At 43.0% G+C, this 19,823-nt stretch overlaps 1 protein-coding gene across 1 annotated transcript in view; it reads left to right on the forward strand.

The window, feature by feature from the left end:
• Window positions 1-19,823, forward strand: part of LOC118395212 (contactin-associated protein-like 2) — a 67,709-nt gene that overhangs the window by 18,433 nt on the left and 29,453 nt on the right. Inside the window, exons 7-17 of the mRNA XM_035788964.2 lie at window positions 2,316-2,459; window positions 3,687-3,945; window positions 4,220-4,369; window positions 4,844-5,006; window positions 10,790-10,896; window positions 11,152-11,271; window positions 11,650-11,765; window positions 12,107-12,191; window positions 14,912-15,068; window positions 15,263-15,390; window positions 16,046-16,216. Of these exons, the coding sequence (XP_035644857.2) occupies window positions 2,316-2,459; window positions 3,687-3,945; window positions 4,220-4,369; window positions 4,844-5,006; window positions 10,790-10,896; window positions 11,152-11,271; window positions 11,650-11,765; window positions 12,107-12,191; window positions 14,912-15,068; window positions 15,263-15,390; window positions 16,046-16,216 (1,600 nt within the window). The remainder of the gene's footprint in view (window positions 1-2,315; window positions 2,460-3,686; window positions 3,946-4,219; window positions 4,370-4,843; window positions 5,007-10,789; window positions 10,897-11,151; window positions 11,272-11,649; window positions 11,766-12,106; window positions 12,192-14,911; window positions 15,069-15,262; window positions 15,391-16,045; window positions 16,217-19,823) is intronic.

The raw sequence follows: 19,823 nt of genomic DNA on the forward strand, positions 1-19,823 counted from the left end.
TTCACCCTGCGAGGATAATGGCATTGAGCCTTTTTCTAAAATGTTTTATGAGTTGGAGAACACATTGGGAGGGATATTAGACCATTTCTCCTGACAGAATCCTTCCAGATCCTTGATATCTTTCGTTTGTGCTTACGGACTGCCCTGTTCAATTCAAACCACAGGTTTTCAAAGGGTTTCAAGTCTGGAGACTGAATTAGCCATTGCAAAATGTTGATTTTATGGCCAATTAACCATTTCTTTGTGGATTTTGATGTGTGCTTGGGGCTATTACATTGCTTTAAGATCCACTTGAGGCCAAGTTTCAGCCTCCTATTAGAGGCAACCAGCTTTTTGGCTTAAATGTCCTGGTACTGGGTAAAGATCATGATGCTGTTGACCTTAACAAGGGCCCCAGGATAATAGTTACAGCTGAAGACACTTTACATAATATATACCGGATGTGATTAAGTACTATCTATCCAGATGTAATATATATCAAATACATATATTTTTGCTATGTAACTGTCAAATGTGTGTAGAATGTACACTACCACTCAAAGGTTTGGGTCCATTTAGAAATGTCCTTGTTTTTGAAAGACAGTCATTTTTTTGTCCATTAAAATAACATAAAATTGATCAGAAATACAGTGTAGACATTGTTAATGTTGTAAATGACTATTATAGCTGGAAACGGCAGATTTTTTAAATGGAATATCTACATAGGCGCACAGAGGCCCGTTATCAGCACCAATCACTCCTGTGTTCCAATGGCACGTTGTGTTAGCTAATCCAAGTTTATAATTTTACAAGGCTAATTGATCATTAGAAAACCCGTTTGCAGTTATATTAGCACAGCTGAAAACTGTTGTGCTGATTTGGATTAGCTAACACCACATGCCATTGGAACACAGGAGTGATGGTTGCTGATAATGGGCCTCTGTAAGCCTATGTAGATATTCCATTTAAAACTTAACAATGTCTACGCTGTATTTCTGATCAATTTGATGTTATTTTAATGGACAAAAATGTTATTTTCTTTCAAAAACAAGGACATTTCTAAGTGACCCCAAACTTTTGAACGGTAGTGTAAATGTACCAAAAAAGAAAAAGCTGTAAAAACCAAGTTATTTTTGTCCTCCAAAGAGGGGGGTCGTGGATGGAAGCAAAATAGACCCGTAACATCAAAGATCCACCACCATATTTTACAGTAGATATGGGGTTCTTTTCTGCTCATATATTCTAATTTCGACACCAAACCCACCACTGGTGTGCACGGCTAAAGAAATCTACTTTCTTGTCATCCAACGAATGTAAACGGCTGGAGTTTTCTAAACGGCATTGGCATGGATTGGAACTGGTGCTTTGGTCTGATGTCATGAAAATAGAGCTCTTTGGCCAAAAACCTGGTTGCCTCTGCCAGGCTGAAACTTGGCCACAAGTAGATCTTCCAGCAAACAAGAGCCCCAAGCACACATCAAAAACCACAAAGAAGTGGTTAATTGGCCACAAAATCAACATTTTGCAATGGCCATCTCAGTCTCCGTAATGATCTAAGATCCCTCCCAATGTGTTTTCCAACTCGTTAAACATTTTAGAAAACGTCTCAGTGCCATTATCCTCGTAAGGTGCGGTTTTGAAAGTTATTAAAACAGAGTTGTCAGTCATTTTGATCCCTACCTTTTGGAGGGAAAAAAGTATTACTTGTTAAACAAAATGTTTTTCTCTTGAGAAATTGTATTTGTATAAAATAATATACTTTTGCAATCATAAACTAAAGCTCAGTGTTTGAATTCGTTTTTTTACCGTCGTTTTTGCTAAACTTCATAAAGGGTATCAATAATTTCGGACCACACTGTATATTGCTTATTCTCTTCATCCCTACATATGTATTGTATATTGTCCTGGTTCATTTCCTCACATCCCGCCCTATCTCTATGAGAGTTCCTGTGAGTCATGTTACTCGGAAGTCTGTGTGAAGATGTGTTAGTTCACGGATGCTAAGTCAGAGCAAGCCCTCTGTACTGCGGCTCCCCTGTGATTACAGAACTTAACTTTTAGGTTTGTCTGTGTAATTATCAGTGTGCGATACTGAAGGAAATTACTTTGCCTCCACAAGGAAGGAGAGGGAAAAAACACAACACCATACACTCATTATAAAGTGGAGATTAATGCAATCAGGCACAAGTGAAAACCAATATATTCCCTGAAGGGATATATGCTGCTGTATTGATTTGATTCAAAGCGACAAATGGCTCTGAGATGTGGCTCCTGCTGCCGAGCCTCTTCAACTAAAACTTGACCCCATTTCCTCTTCTCCTTCCTGTGTCCTCCAGATCAGCTTTGGAGGCATGCCTGTCTCTGCCAAGCCCAGCTCGGGAGGCAGGGAGAACTTTGTTGGTTGCATGGAGGGCATCACCTACAACGGAGATAACATTACCAACCTGGTCAAGAGAAAGAAAATTGATACTTCAAGTTTTGTAAGAACATTTCTGTCATTTTTTGTATACCTGAGTGTCATCTTTACTACTTGGTTTGTGATTCACTAGTATACCTTGAAAACATAAACGTTAGGAACAGCCATGTATTTGTGATTACCTATTTGGAAAGGCCAGTGACACAACACCTCACTGCAATACAATTCAATATAATTTGCCCTTTTCACTGAGGTGCTAATAAAACAGGCTTTAGTGCATCTATAAATCACACTCCTAGAAGAAAAAGGTGATATCTAGAACCTAAAATGGTTCTTTGGCTGTCCCCATAGGAGACCCCTTTGAAGAACCATTTTTGGATCCAGGTAGAACTCTTTTGGGTTCCGTGAAGAACCCATTCCACAGAGGGTTCTACATGGAACCCAAAGGGGTTCTACTTGAAACCAAAAAGGGTTATCCTATCGGGACAGCCGAACCCTTTTTTCTATGAGTGCAGAAGTGAAGAAACTCTTACCTTGTGGTGATGATGTCGGAAAACAAATACATTTCTTAGAAGTAATATGCTGAATAAAAGAGTATTCCATGCAATGGGATTGAACCCAATAAATGTGTCAAGCTTCAGAAGCCCTCAGTATAGGGTTTAAAACAATTACTGCTCTGTTGTCAATGGTGTGTGATGGTGTGTGAGCCATTACTGCACTAAAGTATGGATCTAACCATTGTTATTGATTTCACTTCTTATGTGCCTCTTAGCCCTGTTTTTTTTCTGTGAGCAAATGGGTTTACCAAACTGTGGGATATCCACAAAGTTTCTTGGTGTTGGATTGCATGCTTTGCTTTCAGCACAAGTAGAGGGAGAAAGATCAGCATTTGATGAGGAGAGCAGATGAAAACGGTTTTAGTCAAGTGCTGTATGATGAGTGTTTTTCTGTGTTGGAAATAATGCAGGCGCTTGCATTTTCCAATGCATTAAACCCCAACATTTACATCTAAAAAGCACTTTAGGTTTTCTGATGTATCTCTTATGCAAAATATATGCTAACCAGAGGAGGCTGCTGCAAAGAGTTATAGGAGGTTGGGCTCATTGTAATGGCTGGAATGGAATAAATGGCTCATGTCAATGAGCCTGTCCTCCTATAGCTCCCCCCACCAGCCTCCACTGATGCTAACTATATTTATATGGTTGTGCTAATGTCGTGAGTTTAAATCAAGAGGGAAAGCTGCCTTAACTTGTATAACTGTTTGCTGTCATACTTTCTATCCCCCTTACAGAGGAACCTGACGTTCTCCTGCAGTGAGACGCACTCCTTCCCTGTGTTCTTCAACGCCACCAGCTTCCTGCGTCTCCCGGGGCTGCAGGACAGCGACACCCTGTCGGTCAGCCTGTCCTTCCGGACGTGGAACCCCAGCGGCCTGCTCTTCTACACGGCCCTGGCTGATGGCGTGGTGGAGGTGGGCCTCACAGAGGGAAAAGTCACCGTCTACATCAACGTCGCCCAGAAGAAAAACACACGTATAGACATCTCCTCAGGTATGGTCTAGTTAGTACGGCCATGCTGGCTAATGCACTAAAGTAGACATGTTCATTTAGACCAAAGACCATCCCTTCATTAATTCATTCTCTCTATCAATTTGGGGGTGAGGGTCTTCCGTAGCTGAAGCTCAGTCTGTTAGGCCCTGTGTTCTCAGTCTTTCTCAGAATTTCAAGTTGTTTTTCTGATGTTTCAGTAATTGCAGTTGTCTGCTCATCACCCACCTTGACTGATTCATAAAGCCATATTGTTCTGTCTGTGGTCTCTGTTCAGGTTCGGGGCTCAACGACGGCCAGTGGCACAACGTCTACCTCCATGCTCTGGAGAACTACGCCATGCTGACCATTGATGGTGACGAGGCATCCACTGTCAGAACGGTCATTCCCATTCAGATCAGAACAGGGGGACAATACTACTTTGGAGGTACTTACAGAGATGGCTTATAACAGAGCCATATACAGTACATGTATCTCTGTACCGGTATATGGCTCTGTTGTATAATGTATAAGCCCTTATTACGGGCTTTGGCACATACTTATTCATTATTACATTTCCCTTAATTCAGTCTGACAAACACTATTGTGATTTGTTGATTGCACATGTTTTTTTGTGTGTTTGATGGCAGGCTTTGTCATTAAATCCTCTTTGTTACTTTTGATTGGTTGCCTTTTTGTTGTCTTTGTGTTTTGATTGCCTTTGAAGTACTGTAGTTGCCTTTAAGAGGGTGTATTAAATATTGAATGAAAGCTCCATAATATTTAAACCAAAACACAATGCTCATATAATTCATGTTGCTTAATACCTGAACTGTGTCTCGAAACTTTACTTTTCAAACAGAAAGCGCAGTCTTGACCATATGAAAAACTTTTGTACCCTTTTCCTGTTGTCCTCCTGTAGGCTACTTCCTGCGTACCAACACGCCCCCTGCCCAGCGCTCTTTCCAGGGCTGTATGCAGCTGATCCACGTGGACGACCAGCTCGCTGACCTGGTGGCTGTAGAGCAAGGCAACATGGGAACCTTTGAGAATGTCAGCCTGGATATGTGTGCCATCATAGACAGGTAATATTGTATACCATTTATACCATTCCCTTGCTTAGCTGACTTATTCAAACCAGACTTTTTTCTTTGCTGTTGATCATGAAAGTAAAAGTATAAATGCGTGCTATAACCTTACCTGAGGGGCTACGCATGCTTCTTGGGCATGCGTCGCACTGTCTATTCAAAAAGGCAGCACGGGTCCCACCAACTGCACCATCGTGTGGACCGAGAGGCTTTGTCTCTCAGTGAGAGGTGAGTATCGGGTATAAGTATGAAGACCAAGCAGGCGTCTCACACAGAGAAAATGAAAAGGAAAATGCCACACACTGCTGTTCATGCTCCCAGGTGATTTTATTGATACGTTTCGACCCCTTAGGTCTCACACAGGGACACAGCGAGAGGCGGGGATCAGTAGATCACACAAGGCTTTGGTATAGGATGTCTTAGTGTGCAATCTCTGTGTTCCTGCTGGTAAATGCACGCGTACACAAGCACACAGCCACACAGGCGCACATCCCCAAAGCTAAGCTCATTAAAACCATGAAGTGGAAAAGCACTGCTCCTCCTGAGATATGGAAATGCAATTTCACTGAAAGGTTACTCAAAATATGGATATGCGCTAACATTCTTATCCGGATAAACTAATTAAATTCATTCTCACAGTATGTGGGTTCACTCCAACACATGGTTCTGGTTCATAAATGGAATCTTATCTCTGTTTCTTATTCTCCGCTAGTGATTAGGAGTCAAACTGTAGATCCCATTAATCCAACCTTATGTTCCGGAATTGTTAACGACACCATTTGAAATGTCAGAGTAAGACATTTTCAGAAAAGTTAAAGACAGTCATGCGGATTTGTTTTCATCTTGAAGTTAGAATCCGTTGCGGTGAAACTGCCACGTCTGTTTGCGATATTACAAAGACATTACTTCAAACAACAAACACTGTTTGAGACAATCATTGCACATCACTGCACATGCAATAGAACAGCAGAGTGTGAATATATATATATATTACGTTGCTCAATGCTCATATCCTCCTTTTCAAAAACAAAAACAAATCAATAATAAAAGAGCCTGTGACGCTGTTTCGCCTAATGCAGATCTCAGCTTTACCATCAGACGTCAAATCAAACTTGATTATTATTCTAGGGAGATTTGTGTAGTATGTATGTATGATAGATACATTTATGGTTGAATACTCTTGATGTGTGGTTCATTTGGCTTATGTATTTGTCACGTTCTGACCTTAATTATTTTGTTATGTCTTTGTTTTAGTATGGTCAGGGCGTGAGGTGGGTGGGTTGTCTATGTTAGTTTTTCTATGATTTGCTATTTTTGTGTTTGGCCTGGTATGGTTCTCAATCAGAGGCAGCTGTCAATCGTTTTCCCTGATTGAGAACCATATTTAGGGAGCCTGTTTTCTATTGTGTTTCGTGGGTGATTATTTTCTGTTCTGTGTTTTATTTCACCGTTCAGGACTGTTTTGTTTGTCGTGTTTTGTTGTTTTGTTCGAATATTCGTTTTCATTAAAAGGCATAATGAATACTTACCACTCTGCACCTTGGTCCTCCTCTCTTTCTCCCAACGACGAACGTTACAGAATCACCCACCACCAAAGGACAGAGCAGCGTGGTAAGGAGCAGCGCTATCTGGAGGAGGTTACAACATGGGACGAAATAGAGAGGTGGTCGGTCGACCCAGGGAGAGTGCCGGAGCCTGCCTGGGATTCTCTGGAACAATGTGAGGAGGGATACCGGAGAATGGAGTTGGCACGGCGGTCAAGGAAGCCCGAGAGGCAGCCCCAAAAATGTATTGGGGGGTGGCACACGGGGAGTGTGGCTAAGTCAGGTAGGAGACCTGAGCCAACTCCCCGTGCTTACCGTGGAGAGAGGTGGACCGGGCAGGCACAGTGTTATGCCGTGAGGCGCACGGTGTCCCCGGTGCGCAGGCATAGCCCGGTGCGGTATATAGCAGTGCCTCGTATCGGCCGGGCTAGAGTGGGCATCGAGCCAGGTGCCATGAAGCCGGCTCAGCGCATCTGGTCTCCAGTGCGTCTCCTCGGGCCGGGGTACATGGCACCAGCCCTACGCATGGTGTCCCCGGTTCGCCAGCACAGCCCAGTGCGGGCTATTCCACCTCGCCGCACTGGCCTGGCTACGGGGAGCATTCAGCCAGGTAGGGTTGGGCAGGCTCGGTGCTCGAGTGCTCCAGTGCACCATAAACGTTCCAGTCTATCCGGTGCCACCTCCATGCACCAGCCCTCCGGTGGCAGCCCCCCGCACCAGGCGGTCTCTCCGTCTCCTCCCTACAGAGTCTCCCTCCAGTCCGGATCTACCAGAGTCTCCCTCCAGTCCGGATCTGCCAGAGTCTCCCTCCAGTCCGGATCTGCCAGAGTCTCCCTCCAGTCCGGATCTGCCAGAGTCTCCCTCCAGTCCGGATCTGCCAGAGTCTCCCTCCAGTCCGGATCTGCCAGAGTCTCCCTCCTGTCCGGATCTGCCAAAGTTTCCCGTCTGTCCTGAGCTGCCAGAGTCTCCCGTCTGTCCTGAGCTGCCAGAGTCTCCCGTCTGTCCTGAGCTGCCAGAGCCGCCCGTCAGTCAGGATCTGCCAGATCCGCCCGTCAGTCAGGAGCTGCCAGAGCCGCCCGTCAGTCAGGAGCTGCCAGAGCCGCCCCTCAGTCAGGAGCTGCCAGAGCCGCCCGTCAGTCAGGAGCTGCCAGAGCCGCCCGTCAGTCAGGAGCTGCCAGAGCCGTCCGTCAGCAAGGATCTGCCAGAGCCGTCCGTCAGTCAGGAGCTGCCAGAGCCATCCGTCAGTCAGGAGCTGCCGGAATCGCCCGTCACGGCGTTGCTGCCGGAATCGCCCTTCTCTCCGGTGCTGCCTAAGTATGGTTCCCAATCAGAGACAACGATAGACAGCTGTCCCTGATTGAGAACCATACCCGGCCAAAACAAAGGAATACAAACAGAAAATAGAACATAGAATGCCCACCCCAAATCACACCCTGACCTAAACAAATTGACAAATATGACGGCTCTCTTAAGGTCAGGGTGTGACAATATTTGAAATTTTTCAAAGTAGCCACCCTTTGCCTTGGTGACAGCTTTGCACATTCTTGGTATTCAGCCAGCTTCATGAGTTAGTCACCTGAAATGCATTTAAATTAACAGGTGTGCCTTGTTAGAAGTTAATTTGTGGAATTGCTTTCCATAATGCATTTGGGCCTATCAGTTGTGTTGTGACAAGGTAGAGGTGGTATACAGAAGATAGCTCTATTTGGTAAAAGACCAAGTCCATATTATGTCAAAAACAGCTCAAATAAGCAAAGAGAAATGACAGTCCATAATTTTTTTAAGACATGAAAGTCAGTCAATACGGAAAATATCAAGAACTTTATACGTTTCTTCAAGTGCCGGCGCAAGAACCATCCAGCGCTGTGATGAAACTAGCTCTCATGAAGACCGCCACAGGAAAGGAAGACCCAGAGTTCATTAGAGTTAACAGCACCTCAGATTTCAGCCCAAATAAATGCTTCACAGAGTTCAAGTAACAGACAGTAACAGATCTCAACATGAACTGTTCAGATGAGACTTTGTGAATCAGGCCTTCAGGGTCGAATTTTTGCGAAAGAAAACACCAGTAAAGGACACCAATAAGAATAAGAGACTTGCTTGTGCCAAGAAACATGAGCAATGGACATTAGACCGGTGGAAATCTGTCCAATTTGTTCCATCCGCAGTGCTTTTTTGAAATGCAGAGTAGGTGAACGGAGGATCTCTGCATGTGTGGTTCCCACCATGAAGCATGGAGGAGGAGGTGTGATGGTGTGGGGGTGCTTTACTGGTGACGATGTCTGTGATTTATTTAGAATTCAAGGCACATTTAACCAGCATGGCTACCACATCATTCTGCAGCGATACGCCATCCCATGTGGTTTGCGCTCAGTGGGACTATCATTTGTTTTTCAACAGGACAATGACCCAACAGACCTCCAGGCTGTGGAACGGCTATTTGACCTGGAATGAGAGTGATGGAGTGCTGTATCAGATGACCTGGTGTAACGTCTGCTTCCAACTCACACTCTCCAACACATAGATCCCCTGAACCCAGCTCACTCTCCAGATCCCAATCACCTGAATTCTGATCACCTGTTCACACACCTGTATTCCATTTACATACAGTATTTAGTTCAGTTCTTTGCACCCCATCATTGTGAGGTATTGTTTGTTTTTGTACATATACTATTCGAAGCTCTGTTTATTTCTGTGTTAGTCCTCACGTGTATCATAGTTTTTGGCCATCCTCACTAACGAAGCCGTTTTGCCTATTCCCTACCTGTACTTTTGCCTATCAAATTTCCTGTCATCAACCTCTTGCCTGATCTCCTGGACTACGATATTAGCCTTTTCCCTGCCTGTAATGTTACTTTTTTGGAGTCCCTTTGTATGACCTTCTGCCTGCCCCTGGACACAGCTACCTGCTTCCTCCTGTGGCCCTTTACTAATAAACACCTGTTGCACCCTGCGCTTGAAACCAGCACTCTGTCCCCCATCGTACTCATTACACCTGGTGTCATGACTTCTGCCAAAGTCGATGCCTCTCCTTGTTCGGGCAGTGCTCGGCGGTCGACGTCGACGGTTTTCTAGCCATCGCCAATCCATTTTTAATTTTCCATTTTTCTTGTCTTGTTTTCCCACACACCTGGTTCTCATTTCCCTCATTATGTGTTGTGTATTTAACCCTCTGTTTCCCTCATGTCTTTGTGTGGTATTATTTATTCTGTTTCATGTATTGCGTACATTAGTCTGTTGCACTGGGTTATGTTAACCCGCATTGTTATTTCCTGTTCACTTTACCGTGTGCTTTTGGTTCGCTAAAATAAAAGGCTCCGTTGGCTACACCATATCTGCTCTCCTGCACCTGACTCCTTTACAACTATTTACGCATACCTGACACCTGGCCTCCACAATCACCCGACCTCAACCCAGTTGAGATTGTTTGGGATGAGTTGGACCGCAGAGTGAAGAATCAAGAATATAAAAAATATTTTGATTTGTTTAACACTTTTTTGGTTACTTCGTGATTCCATATGTGTCATTTCCTTAGTTTTGATGTCTTCACTATTATTCTACAATGTGGAAAAAAGTAAAAAATAAAGAAAAACCCTTGAATGAGTAGGTGTGTCCAAACTTTTGACTGGTACTGTACATGGAAAAAAAGGTCACAAACCTCCTCACAGCTCTGTGGGTTGGCTGATTACTGTCACGACACAGAGACACCACAGTGATATTTAACCCCAGTTGTCTCACTAAGGTCAGCGTATTTCAATTAGACAGCACTTCTTCACCATGTGAATATGATTTGAAGAAGTACCAAATGTATGCAGCCTCAAATTAATTTGTTTTTGAGGGTAGATGATATTTGCAGGATGCACACTACGAAAGTTATTATCCCTACAATCTTTTCTGTCCCATCTGTACAGATGTAGGATCTTAATTTCATCACTCTGTTGTAGGAGAATGTGTAATGTATTTGAGGTTTAAAAAGGCTTCTGATGTTTGTCATTTATTTCTTGAAATTTCATACTTAATTTTCCCTTATGAAAAATGTTTCAACCCCTACAAAATTGTTCATTAATTATAATCCACATAAGAATTCACATTTCCTGTTGCAGCAGGATTATTTTCCTGCTGTAGCAGACTGGCTCAAATTATGATCCTACATCTGTAGTTTCACAAATGTCAAAGTAGATCAATTATCAGTCACTTCTGCTACTTCATCATGTGATCTACCCCCCCCCCCCCCAGGTGTGTCCCTAACCACTGTGAACATGGAGGCCGCTGCACTCAGACCTGGGACAGTTTCAGGTGCTCCTGCAATGGGACAGGCTACACTGGGGCTACATGCCATACCTGTAAGTATCCTCCTCCTCAGCCTATCAAGACATCTTCATACAGTATATGGACATCTTCATCTATGATCTTTCATTATTCATACCCTCAGGGACCCATCTGAAACATCAGTTACATTTTTGCACATTCACCTCACTGACATTAAAACCACATGGGGAAACTCCTGGATTTATAATGATGAATAAGTAATTCTGCTGTAACGTAAACGCCATAATACATGTGGTTTCCTCTCTCGCGTGTGAATTCCTCTTCTCCAGCCGTGTATGAACAGTCCTGTGAGGAATACAAACATCTTGGTAAAACATCTGGCACGTACTGGATCGACCCTGATGGGAGTGGTCCCGTAGGCCCCTTCAAAGTCAACTGCAACATGACTGGTAAGAGCACAGTACCTCCCAAGCCTACCAAACAGAAAATCCACTTAACCATTATGGCATCAGATGATTTTGTCCCATCCGAGCAGGCAAATCTGGTTGAAATTATATCATTATAACCAGAATACAACAACATCTGGTGTTTGGTTGTAATTTGGGGTGGTAGGTAACCTAGACCTTAGAGAGGCGGGCCAGCAACCGGAGGACTTCAATTTTCTGTGGACTGCAAGGAAAATGGATCAATAAAGTATTGTTCTTCTTCTGGTTGTAGTAACGACATGGCAACCAGTTTTGACCACTGGGATAGCTGACCTACATTTTGTTCCTGTAAATATTGGTCACGCTGACTGGTTTTTGATGGTGTTGTTGACTATGTTGCAGAGGACAAGGTGTGGACTACAGTGAGAAACAACCTGTCTCCCCAGACCTCAGTGAGTGGCTCAGACTTGGAGAGGAAGGCTTTGCTGCAGCTCAACTACAACATGTCCACAGAGCAGGTGACCTTACTACCTTATGACCCTATGACATCATCACCCATTCATGATGGAACCAGCTCAATGGAAAAGAAACATGGATTTTATGGGCAGGTTTAACGGACACAAAGTCTAGTTTTGGACTGAGAACCATGCTCAATGGAGAAACTCCATGGTTATTTTTTTGTGTCGAGAAACCTGCCCTATGTGTATTTTAAAAGTTACTGTCGAAGGCACTAGCTAGCTACATTGTTTATTAAATATGTTCTCTCAGTGTATTTTCACTCAGCTCTGCTACGATCCCTCAATTACTAAATGTTATGCATTCTGCTTTGCTCAAGCCCTGTTTTCTCTCCCTGTGACAGGTGACAGCCATCACGAGCAGTGCAGAGTACTGTGAACAGCATGTCGCCTACGCCTGTAGAATGTCTCGACTGCTCAATAACCCAGGTAAAGAGGACTTTGTGTGTTTTTTGGTGTTTGTATGTGTTTTTGTGTGCTCATATGTATATCTGAGAAAAGGATCTGTTTCTAAAGGGAAATACTATTATTTCCAACAAAGACACACTAATTTATGCATTTGCAGAAATAATATGCCAAGAATATGCCGTCTTCTCTTTTCCCTTCCCAGTGTTTGTTTTTGATGAATGTTCATTTAAGTGTTGTCAGATTGTATAGCAGATGGTTATTAGCATTTGAGCGACAAATCTAGAATATTCTTATCTATTTTATTTGGCAAGTGTTTCACAAGATGAGAAGGCAAGCAGGCGTACATTACATAGCGTCACAGTAGTTGTCATCCCTTGTCATTACTCACAGAAGAGAGCCAAGCGCTTATTGCAGTGGCTCTCTTCCCATCTCATGGAAAAGAGGAATACTATCTGTGGCAACTGGAACTGTTTCATTCCCTCAAGCCAACTACAGGAAATATTACAACTGAAATTCCATGACACCCACAGAAACCCAAAGGCTCTTCAGTGTCTTTCAACAATCTAGTGTTGTTTTGTTTGCTGTTTTTTTTTTTACCTTGGTTTCATCTCATCTGGTGCTATCAAGTGACAGCCGTTCCCCCTGAGGGTCTATAGAGTTCTGAGGTTATCAGAAGCATGACATCATTTTCTGGAATTTTTCAAGCTGTTTAAAGGCACAATCAACTTAGTGTATGTAAACATCTGACCCACTGGAATTGCGATACCGTGAACTGTATGACCAGCATAACAAGTTTTCATCAAATCCTTTGGATGTGTTAGGATCTGAGACAATGGTCGGACTGACTGGAGATGTTGACAGATAAAACCCACACATCATTCGTGTTCTGGTGAGCTCTGTACACCTCGCAGCTCGACAGCTGTTTAGCATAGTGAAAGGGAACGTGTTGGTTGGCAGCATCAGTGCGCTGAAAGAGATGATGAGTCACACATTACTGGTCAGAAGACTGCCTGGCTGTACTATTTCTCCCTCATTTAGTAGTCTTATTGTGTTGGCCCCAGTGGTGCACATTCAACCAGTATTGAGGAATAGAAGCCTACTCTACCTGACATTATCCCCTTGCTGGTGTGCCTCTCCCCTCTCACTCAACGGGGGGACGCTTGGCCTCCATAAATACCCTGAATTATTTATTATTTTGGGGCAGCAGGGTAGCCTAGTGGTTAGAGCGTTGGACTAGTAACCGGAAGGTTGCAAGTTCAAACCCCCAAGCTGACATGGTACAAATCTGTCGTTTTGCCCCTGAACAGGCAGTTAACCCACTGTTCCCAGGCCGTCATTGAAAATAAGAATTTGTTCTTAACTGACTTGCCTAGTTAAATAATGGTAAAATAAATATCCAGGGAGTCCACACTGCTCCCCCCAATCTTGCTCCACTCTCTCTATCCAGCCTCCTCTCTCCATCCAACCCCCTTTCTCTGTGTGTATGTCCTTCCTCTCTCTCTCTCCACATCCCACTCTCTCCCATGCATGTGGGGACCCGTGTGGAACATAGGTACCTCGCAGGAAACAACCAGTGTAACAGCCTTTGTTCTTTCCCTGGAGCCTCACCACCTCACTATGTGTCCCCCTGGCTACTACTGAAACAATTTTGGGAGATATCTAGGAAGGCGTGTGTGATGAACAGACCACCCCAGCTGCTATAAACCGCAGACGCATTATCCTTCCAATATTATTTCCCCATTGATGTAAACACTGCATAAATGTTTCACCGTCCCCTTTGATAATGTACTACAAACCTATTATTATTTTTCATTCAATTATTATTTGTCATTCACTGGAGGGCAATTTTTGCCAGGTGCTGCTGATAAGTAACAATGACAAGATGGAAAGTGCCTAATCGTTTGGCTGTAATTAAATAACACTTTCTTGTCTTTTGAAAATTACTGTAAACATTGTTTTTTTAATTTTTTATGTTTTCCCACTGCTTATTGTTATGGCAGACATGACCATTGTCTGATTATTCAGAAAAAGATGAAAATATTTCAAACGCATAATTCACATTGTAAACAGCAAAACACAAGAGTGCATTTTAAAAGTTTCTAGAGATGATGCAGGAGTCAGGACACAACACAAGGATGGTGGAGATGTTGAAGAAGAACAAGCGCCCTGGGGAGTGTTTGCCTTGATAAATGATCTTGTTTGTCCATCTATAGAACAGACATTTCCACTTGATGTGATTCCTCACACCAGTTATTTTCCCATTCCCTAGAGCGAGTCATTTTTTATTACCTGGAGTGCTGAATAAGACTATCTGTCTGTGCTGCTGTTGGTGCGGGGGTGAAACGGGGTGAATAGCTGATTAATAGACCACATAGCTTCTCTCAATCAATAAAAAGTAAAGTGTCAAACGGAGTGAGGGAAACGGATCATCTGGTAACGCTTGTACTGTACATAAGGATCTATACATACTGTAGGCTTATACGTAGCCGTTTTATGGCGTCTGACCTATTCATACAATATGCATCAATAGACCCATCTCAACTTCAATGCTATTTGCCATGAAAGATTGACATCAACAAAGGTAGCATTGTGTTATTTGTATGCCAGTAGAAGAGTAAATGAAACAGCTTAGACTATGGTCATTTGTTTAGATATACACAAATAATGTAGCATCATGCTTATGTATTGAGTATTTTGTTGTTTTGGTATATTCTGTGCTGATTCATGCTGTTATTTTGCAGCTGGGTCCCCATTCACATGGTGGGTTGGCAGGGCCAATGAGAGGCATTATTACTGGGGTGGTTCAGGACCAGGGATCCAGAAGTGTGCCTGTGGAATCGAAAGGAACTGCACCGACCCCAAGTACTACTGCAACTGTGACGCTGACCAAACGCGGTGGTGAGTGACTCCACTCTGAACAACACTAGAGATGAAATGCTACCGTATGGAAACGTAAGCTAGATCTAGTTATCCTGAAATGTATCAAGTAATACATTGTAACATTTTCTTTGTGCTACAATCTTACTGTTGTGCCTTTTGTAGTGAAAATTCTACTCTGTATTTCATATAGTTTTGTGATGTATTTTTTTTAGGAGAGAGGACGCTGGTCTCCTGGTGTATAAAGACCATCTGCCTGTGAGTCAGGTGGTAGTTGGTGACACTAACCGTGCTGGCTCTGAGGCTAAGCTGACTGTGGGTCCACTGCGTTGTCAAGGAGATGGTGAGTTTGTTATCATTTCCACAACTTAGAATGCTTATCAGTAATGTACATGTAACAGGGTTATATTGGTGATTCCCCTTGCCACTTTATTGTTAAGCCAATGGGTTTTTGGTTTGAGTTTGTCTTGCCTTCACCTACTCAACATGGCATCTTATTGGCTGGTTTGCGTAGCTTGCTTACGAGGGGGGATGTTCCAGTTAGAATCGTCCCAGTGAACAAGCACCAAACCAGCGGTAAGTTGTTGGTTGCAAAGCACCATACGTCAAAAGTGCTTTTATGCTCTCAAGTGATGATTTAAATGTACAATTTATATCAAATAGTTTGTGAATGTTATTCAAACATCACACATAAGATGCAGGGGTTTTTGGAGAATATTTGTTGTGCATTTTGTTGTAGAGAATTCCCGCCAGTATTAGCTAGCAACTTACTGTGTCTGGTGGGGGGGGGTTCATATATTTTGTACAGTGCGTGAGTGCAGAGTTGGATGGTGAGACGGGCATTGCATGACGTGCAATTTTGTGTCGTCCTTATCAGAATAAAGCTACATGATTGGTGCTACATATTGGAGTTCCGTGTCGATGACTGATGTACACAACGCCAGAAGAGTACTGTTACATACACAGGCAGTTATTCTTGTTTCCTGTCTGTTTCCCAGGTAACTACTGGAACGCAGCATCCTTCAACACGCCTGCATCATACCTGCACTTCCCTACCTTCCAAGGGGAGACCAGTGCTGACATCTCTTTCTATTTCAAGACTTCCTCCTCTTATGGCGTCTTTCTGGAGAACCTTGGCAATGCTGACTTCATCCGCCTGGAGCTAAAAGGTGAGTGTACTACTACTCAGTAACAGGTCGATATACACTACCTGTAGACCTGTATTATGGATGTGTGTGCAGTTCAGTATCAAAGCTCTACCTCCACATCTGAAAAAAAACCTACCATTACAATATATAATGTATAGATACAGTATAAATTCAGTGGTTTGGACAGTGTTAGTGAGGCTTATTCACAGTAGATATCGACCTAGACATTCCACTAAGACTTTCCTCTAAGTCAAAAAGGATCATGTCTATCTTGCAGCCACAAAACAAGAATCTCTTGTTCCTACTAAAAAACAAACCACCAGCCACTAAGCAAGTGTCACGTGTCATGTTCCATGAGAGCTACTGTAAAACAACATTCAGTTCTTAATAAATCTCCAGGGTCAGCTCTTGGGGACTGTAACAAGATGGTAGATTGAATTTTGGGGCACCAGTGTGTGTGTACTGTATAGTCGGAGAACATGTTAGAAGACCAACCCGAGGGCTCTCCATAAAGGCTGCCATTGATCTCATCGATTGCAGGCCGTACTTCTTTCATTTTGTCATCAGATATTAAACTTTAGCGCTTTAGAAATGGCTGGAAGTCAGTATTAACTTAAAGTTCACCAGCACAGTGGGATCCCTGTTTGGAAATGGTATTGTTAGATCAAATTGGTTTCCAGTGACATTTAAGCATGATTTTTGAGCTGGTGGGGAGCAGTTTCCTTCCGCTGGGAAAGATCAATGGTCAGAAATATCTTTGAGCTGCTTCCATCGCCTCAGGCCCCATTTGTTATTGTTTCTGACCCTTTTTCTCTGGCAGATTTCAAGCTTTACTGACGCCATTTTTTGGTGCAATGAGTTGACAGTATTTGAGCAGTATTATTACAGTGATTCAGTTGCTCTGAAGAAACAGTGTCTTTCGTTAGAGACACAGACAGAAAATATTCTGTAAAAAACATTTCATATTTAATAGTTTCCCCCCATTTGAATATTCACAAGGTACAGTATTAGTCTGCCAAGAGAAATGGATTTACTAAGCCCCTTGTAAGCTGTTGTATTTTAAATACTTTTTCACTCAAAACTCTAGAGTACCGTTATGCATTAGAATTTCTCTTTAGAGCTTGGCAATGGCAGTTGTTTTAATGAGACTTGGCCCCCCTCCAAAATTCTTCTCGGAGCTTCAGGAGGTTCTCTGCCAGTCCTGCAGGCCGAGCATCTGCTCTGAACAGGTGGATCTATGATTGACAGGGCTCCCCTATGTCATCTCCACAGCTTCAGTACATGCTCTGAATGGAGAACAAATGTAATCAGACAGCTCCCTTCAATATAGATCTATTGAGTCGGTTGGGAAATCAAATCAAAGAATGATTCTCCCAATGAAAGGTGGTCCAGGGTGAGACCCCTGGTTAGTGGAAAGCGCTCAATTACAATCCCTGTGAAATCTCATTACTCGATGGTAACCTGGATCTCTGTGATTGATGTGGATTAAACAATCAGAAAGGATGTTGAGTGATTACAGACAGGTTGTCGGTATGTGACGTTTGTCTCTGTGGAATTGGACCCAACAGGGGGTATGATGACACTTGTCAGCAGTGTTTCAATGAAGTAAATGACGATTGACAGAGGGGAAAATGAGCAAACTGTGCCGCTGTGAAGAGATCTATCTCACTACTGGAGTATTTGTCTGCCTTACGCATTTCTAGGTGTCATGGTCTGATAGGTACTTGTCAAAAACCCATCTAGAAAATTTTACATTTTTCAGAGCTATAAATGCAATATTGTCAGTCTTTCATGTTTCAAATCATCATGATACCAGCAACAATATTTCAAGGCCTCCGACATTTCAAAGTGTAAATTGAATGCCAGCTTACTTCACATTCATTGAAAAGTCAATACTGTTATGTAAGCAGACCAAGGTTATTATAGTAAACAAAAACTGAAAACCAATAATCATAACCAATATAGTAAACCGAAATCAAATACTGTAAGGAACAAACCTGTTTGAAAAACTAAAACTATGCTGAAACTATTATCTTTGACTCCAAAACGAACTAAAATAAAATAAAAACCATCATGAATTATGTTTCGTTTTATACTGACCAAAAATATGAACACAACATGTAAAGTGTTGGTCCCGTGTTTCATGAGATGAAATAAAAGATCCCAGAAACGTTCCATACGCACTTAAAGCTTATTTCTCTCAGATTCTGTGCAGAAATGTGTTTATATCCCTGTTAGTGAGCATTCTCATTTACCAAGATAATCTATCCACCTAATAGGTGTGGCATATCAAGAATCTGATTAAACAGCATGGTCATTAGACAGGTGCACCTTGTGCTGTGGACAATAAAAGGCCACTCTAGAATTTGCAGTTTTGTCATACAACAAAATACAACAATGCAACAGATGTCTCAAGTTTGTCTGAAGTTTTTAAGGTTTGTGCAATTGGCATGCTGACTGCAGGAATGTCCACCAGAGCTGTTGCCAGATCATTTAAATATTAATTTCGTTACCATATGCCACCTCCAACATCGTTTTAGACAATTTGGCAGTACGTCCCAACCAGCCTCACAACTGCAGACCACATGTAACCACGCCAGCCCAGGACCTCCAAATCTGGCTTCTTCACCTGCGGGATCGTCTCAGACCAGCAACACAGACAGCTGATGAAACTGTGGGCTTGCACAACTGAAGAATTTTTGCAGAATCTGTCAGAAACCGTCTCAGGGAAGCTCATCTGCATGCTCATCGTCCTCACCAAGGTCTTGACCTGACTGCAGTTAGGCGTCGTAACTGACTTCGGTGGGCAAATGCTCACCTTCGTTGGCCACAGGTACGCTGTTCTCTTCACAGATGAATCCTGGTTTCAACTGTACCGGGCAGATGGCAGACAGCGTGTATGGCATCGTGTGGGCGAGGGGTTTGCTGATGTCAACATTGTAAACAGAGTGCCCCATGGTGGTGAGGGGTTTTTGGTGTGGGCAGGCATAAGCTATGGACAACGAACACTATTTCATTTTATCGATGGCAATTTGAATGCACAGAAATTCCGTGACGAGATCATAAGGTCCATTGTCGTGCCATTCATCCGCTGCTATTACCTCGTGTTTCAGCATGATAGTGCATGGCCCCATATCGCAATAATATGTACACAATTCATGGAAGCTGAAAATGTCCCCGTTCTTCCATTGCCTGCATACTCAAACATGTCATCCATTGAGAATGTTTGGGATGCTCTGGATCTATGCGGGCGACAGCGTGTTCCAGTTCCCGACAATATCTAGCAACTTGGCACAGCCATTTAAGAGAAGTGGGACAACATTCCACAGGCCACAATCAACATGTGTGAAGGATATGTGTCACGCTGCATTCAATTCTCTGGAAAAAGCTCTGGTGGACATTTCTGCAGTCAGCATGCAAATTGCACACTCCCTCGAAACTTGAGACATCTGTGCTGTCGTACCAAGCAAAAAGGCAGTAACTGCTCATTTGGTCAAAAATTAGTTAATGTGTAACAAGTGCACTGAGAGTCGGGAAGCAAGTACAGGGAGTGAGTGTTTTAATAAATAAACAAAACAATAGTTTGTTTTTGTTTAGTTTATTTTATTTTTACAGGGACAGTGCACAT

This window comes from Oncorhynchus keta, chromosome 15 (genome assembly GCF_023373465.1).
Source record: "Oncorhynchus keta strain PuntledgeMale-10-30-2019 chromosome 15, Oket_V2, whole genome shotgun sequence".
Classification (NCBI taxonomy): domain Eukaryota; kingdom Metazoa; phylum Chordata; class Actinopteri; order Salmoniformes; family Salmonidae; genus Oncorhynchus; species Oncorhynchus keta.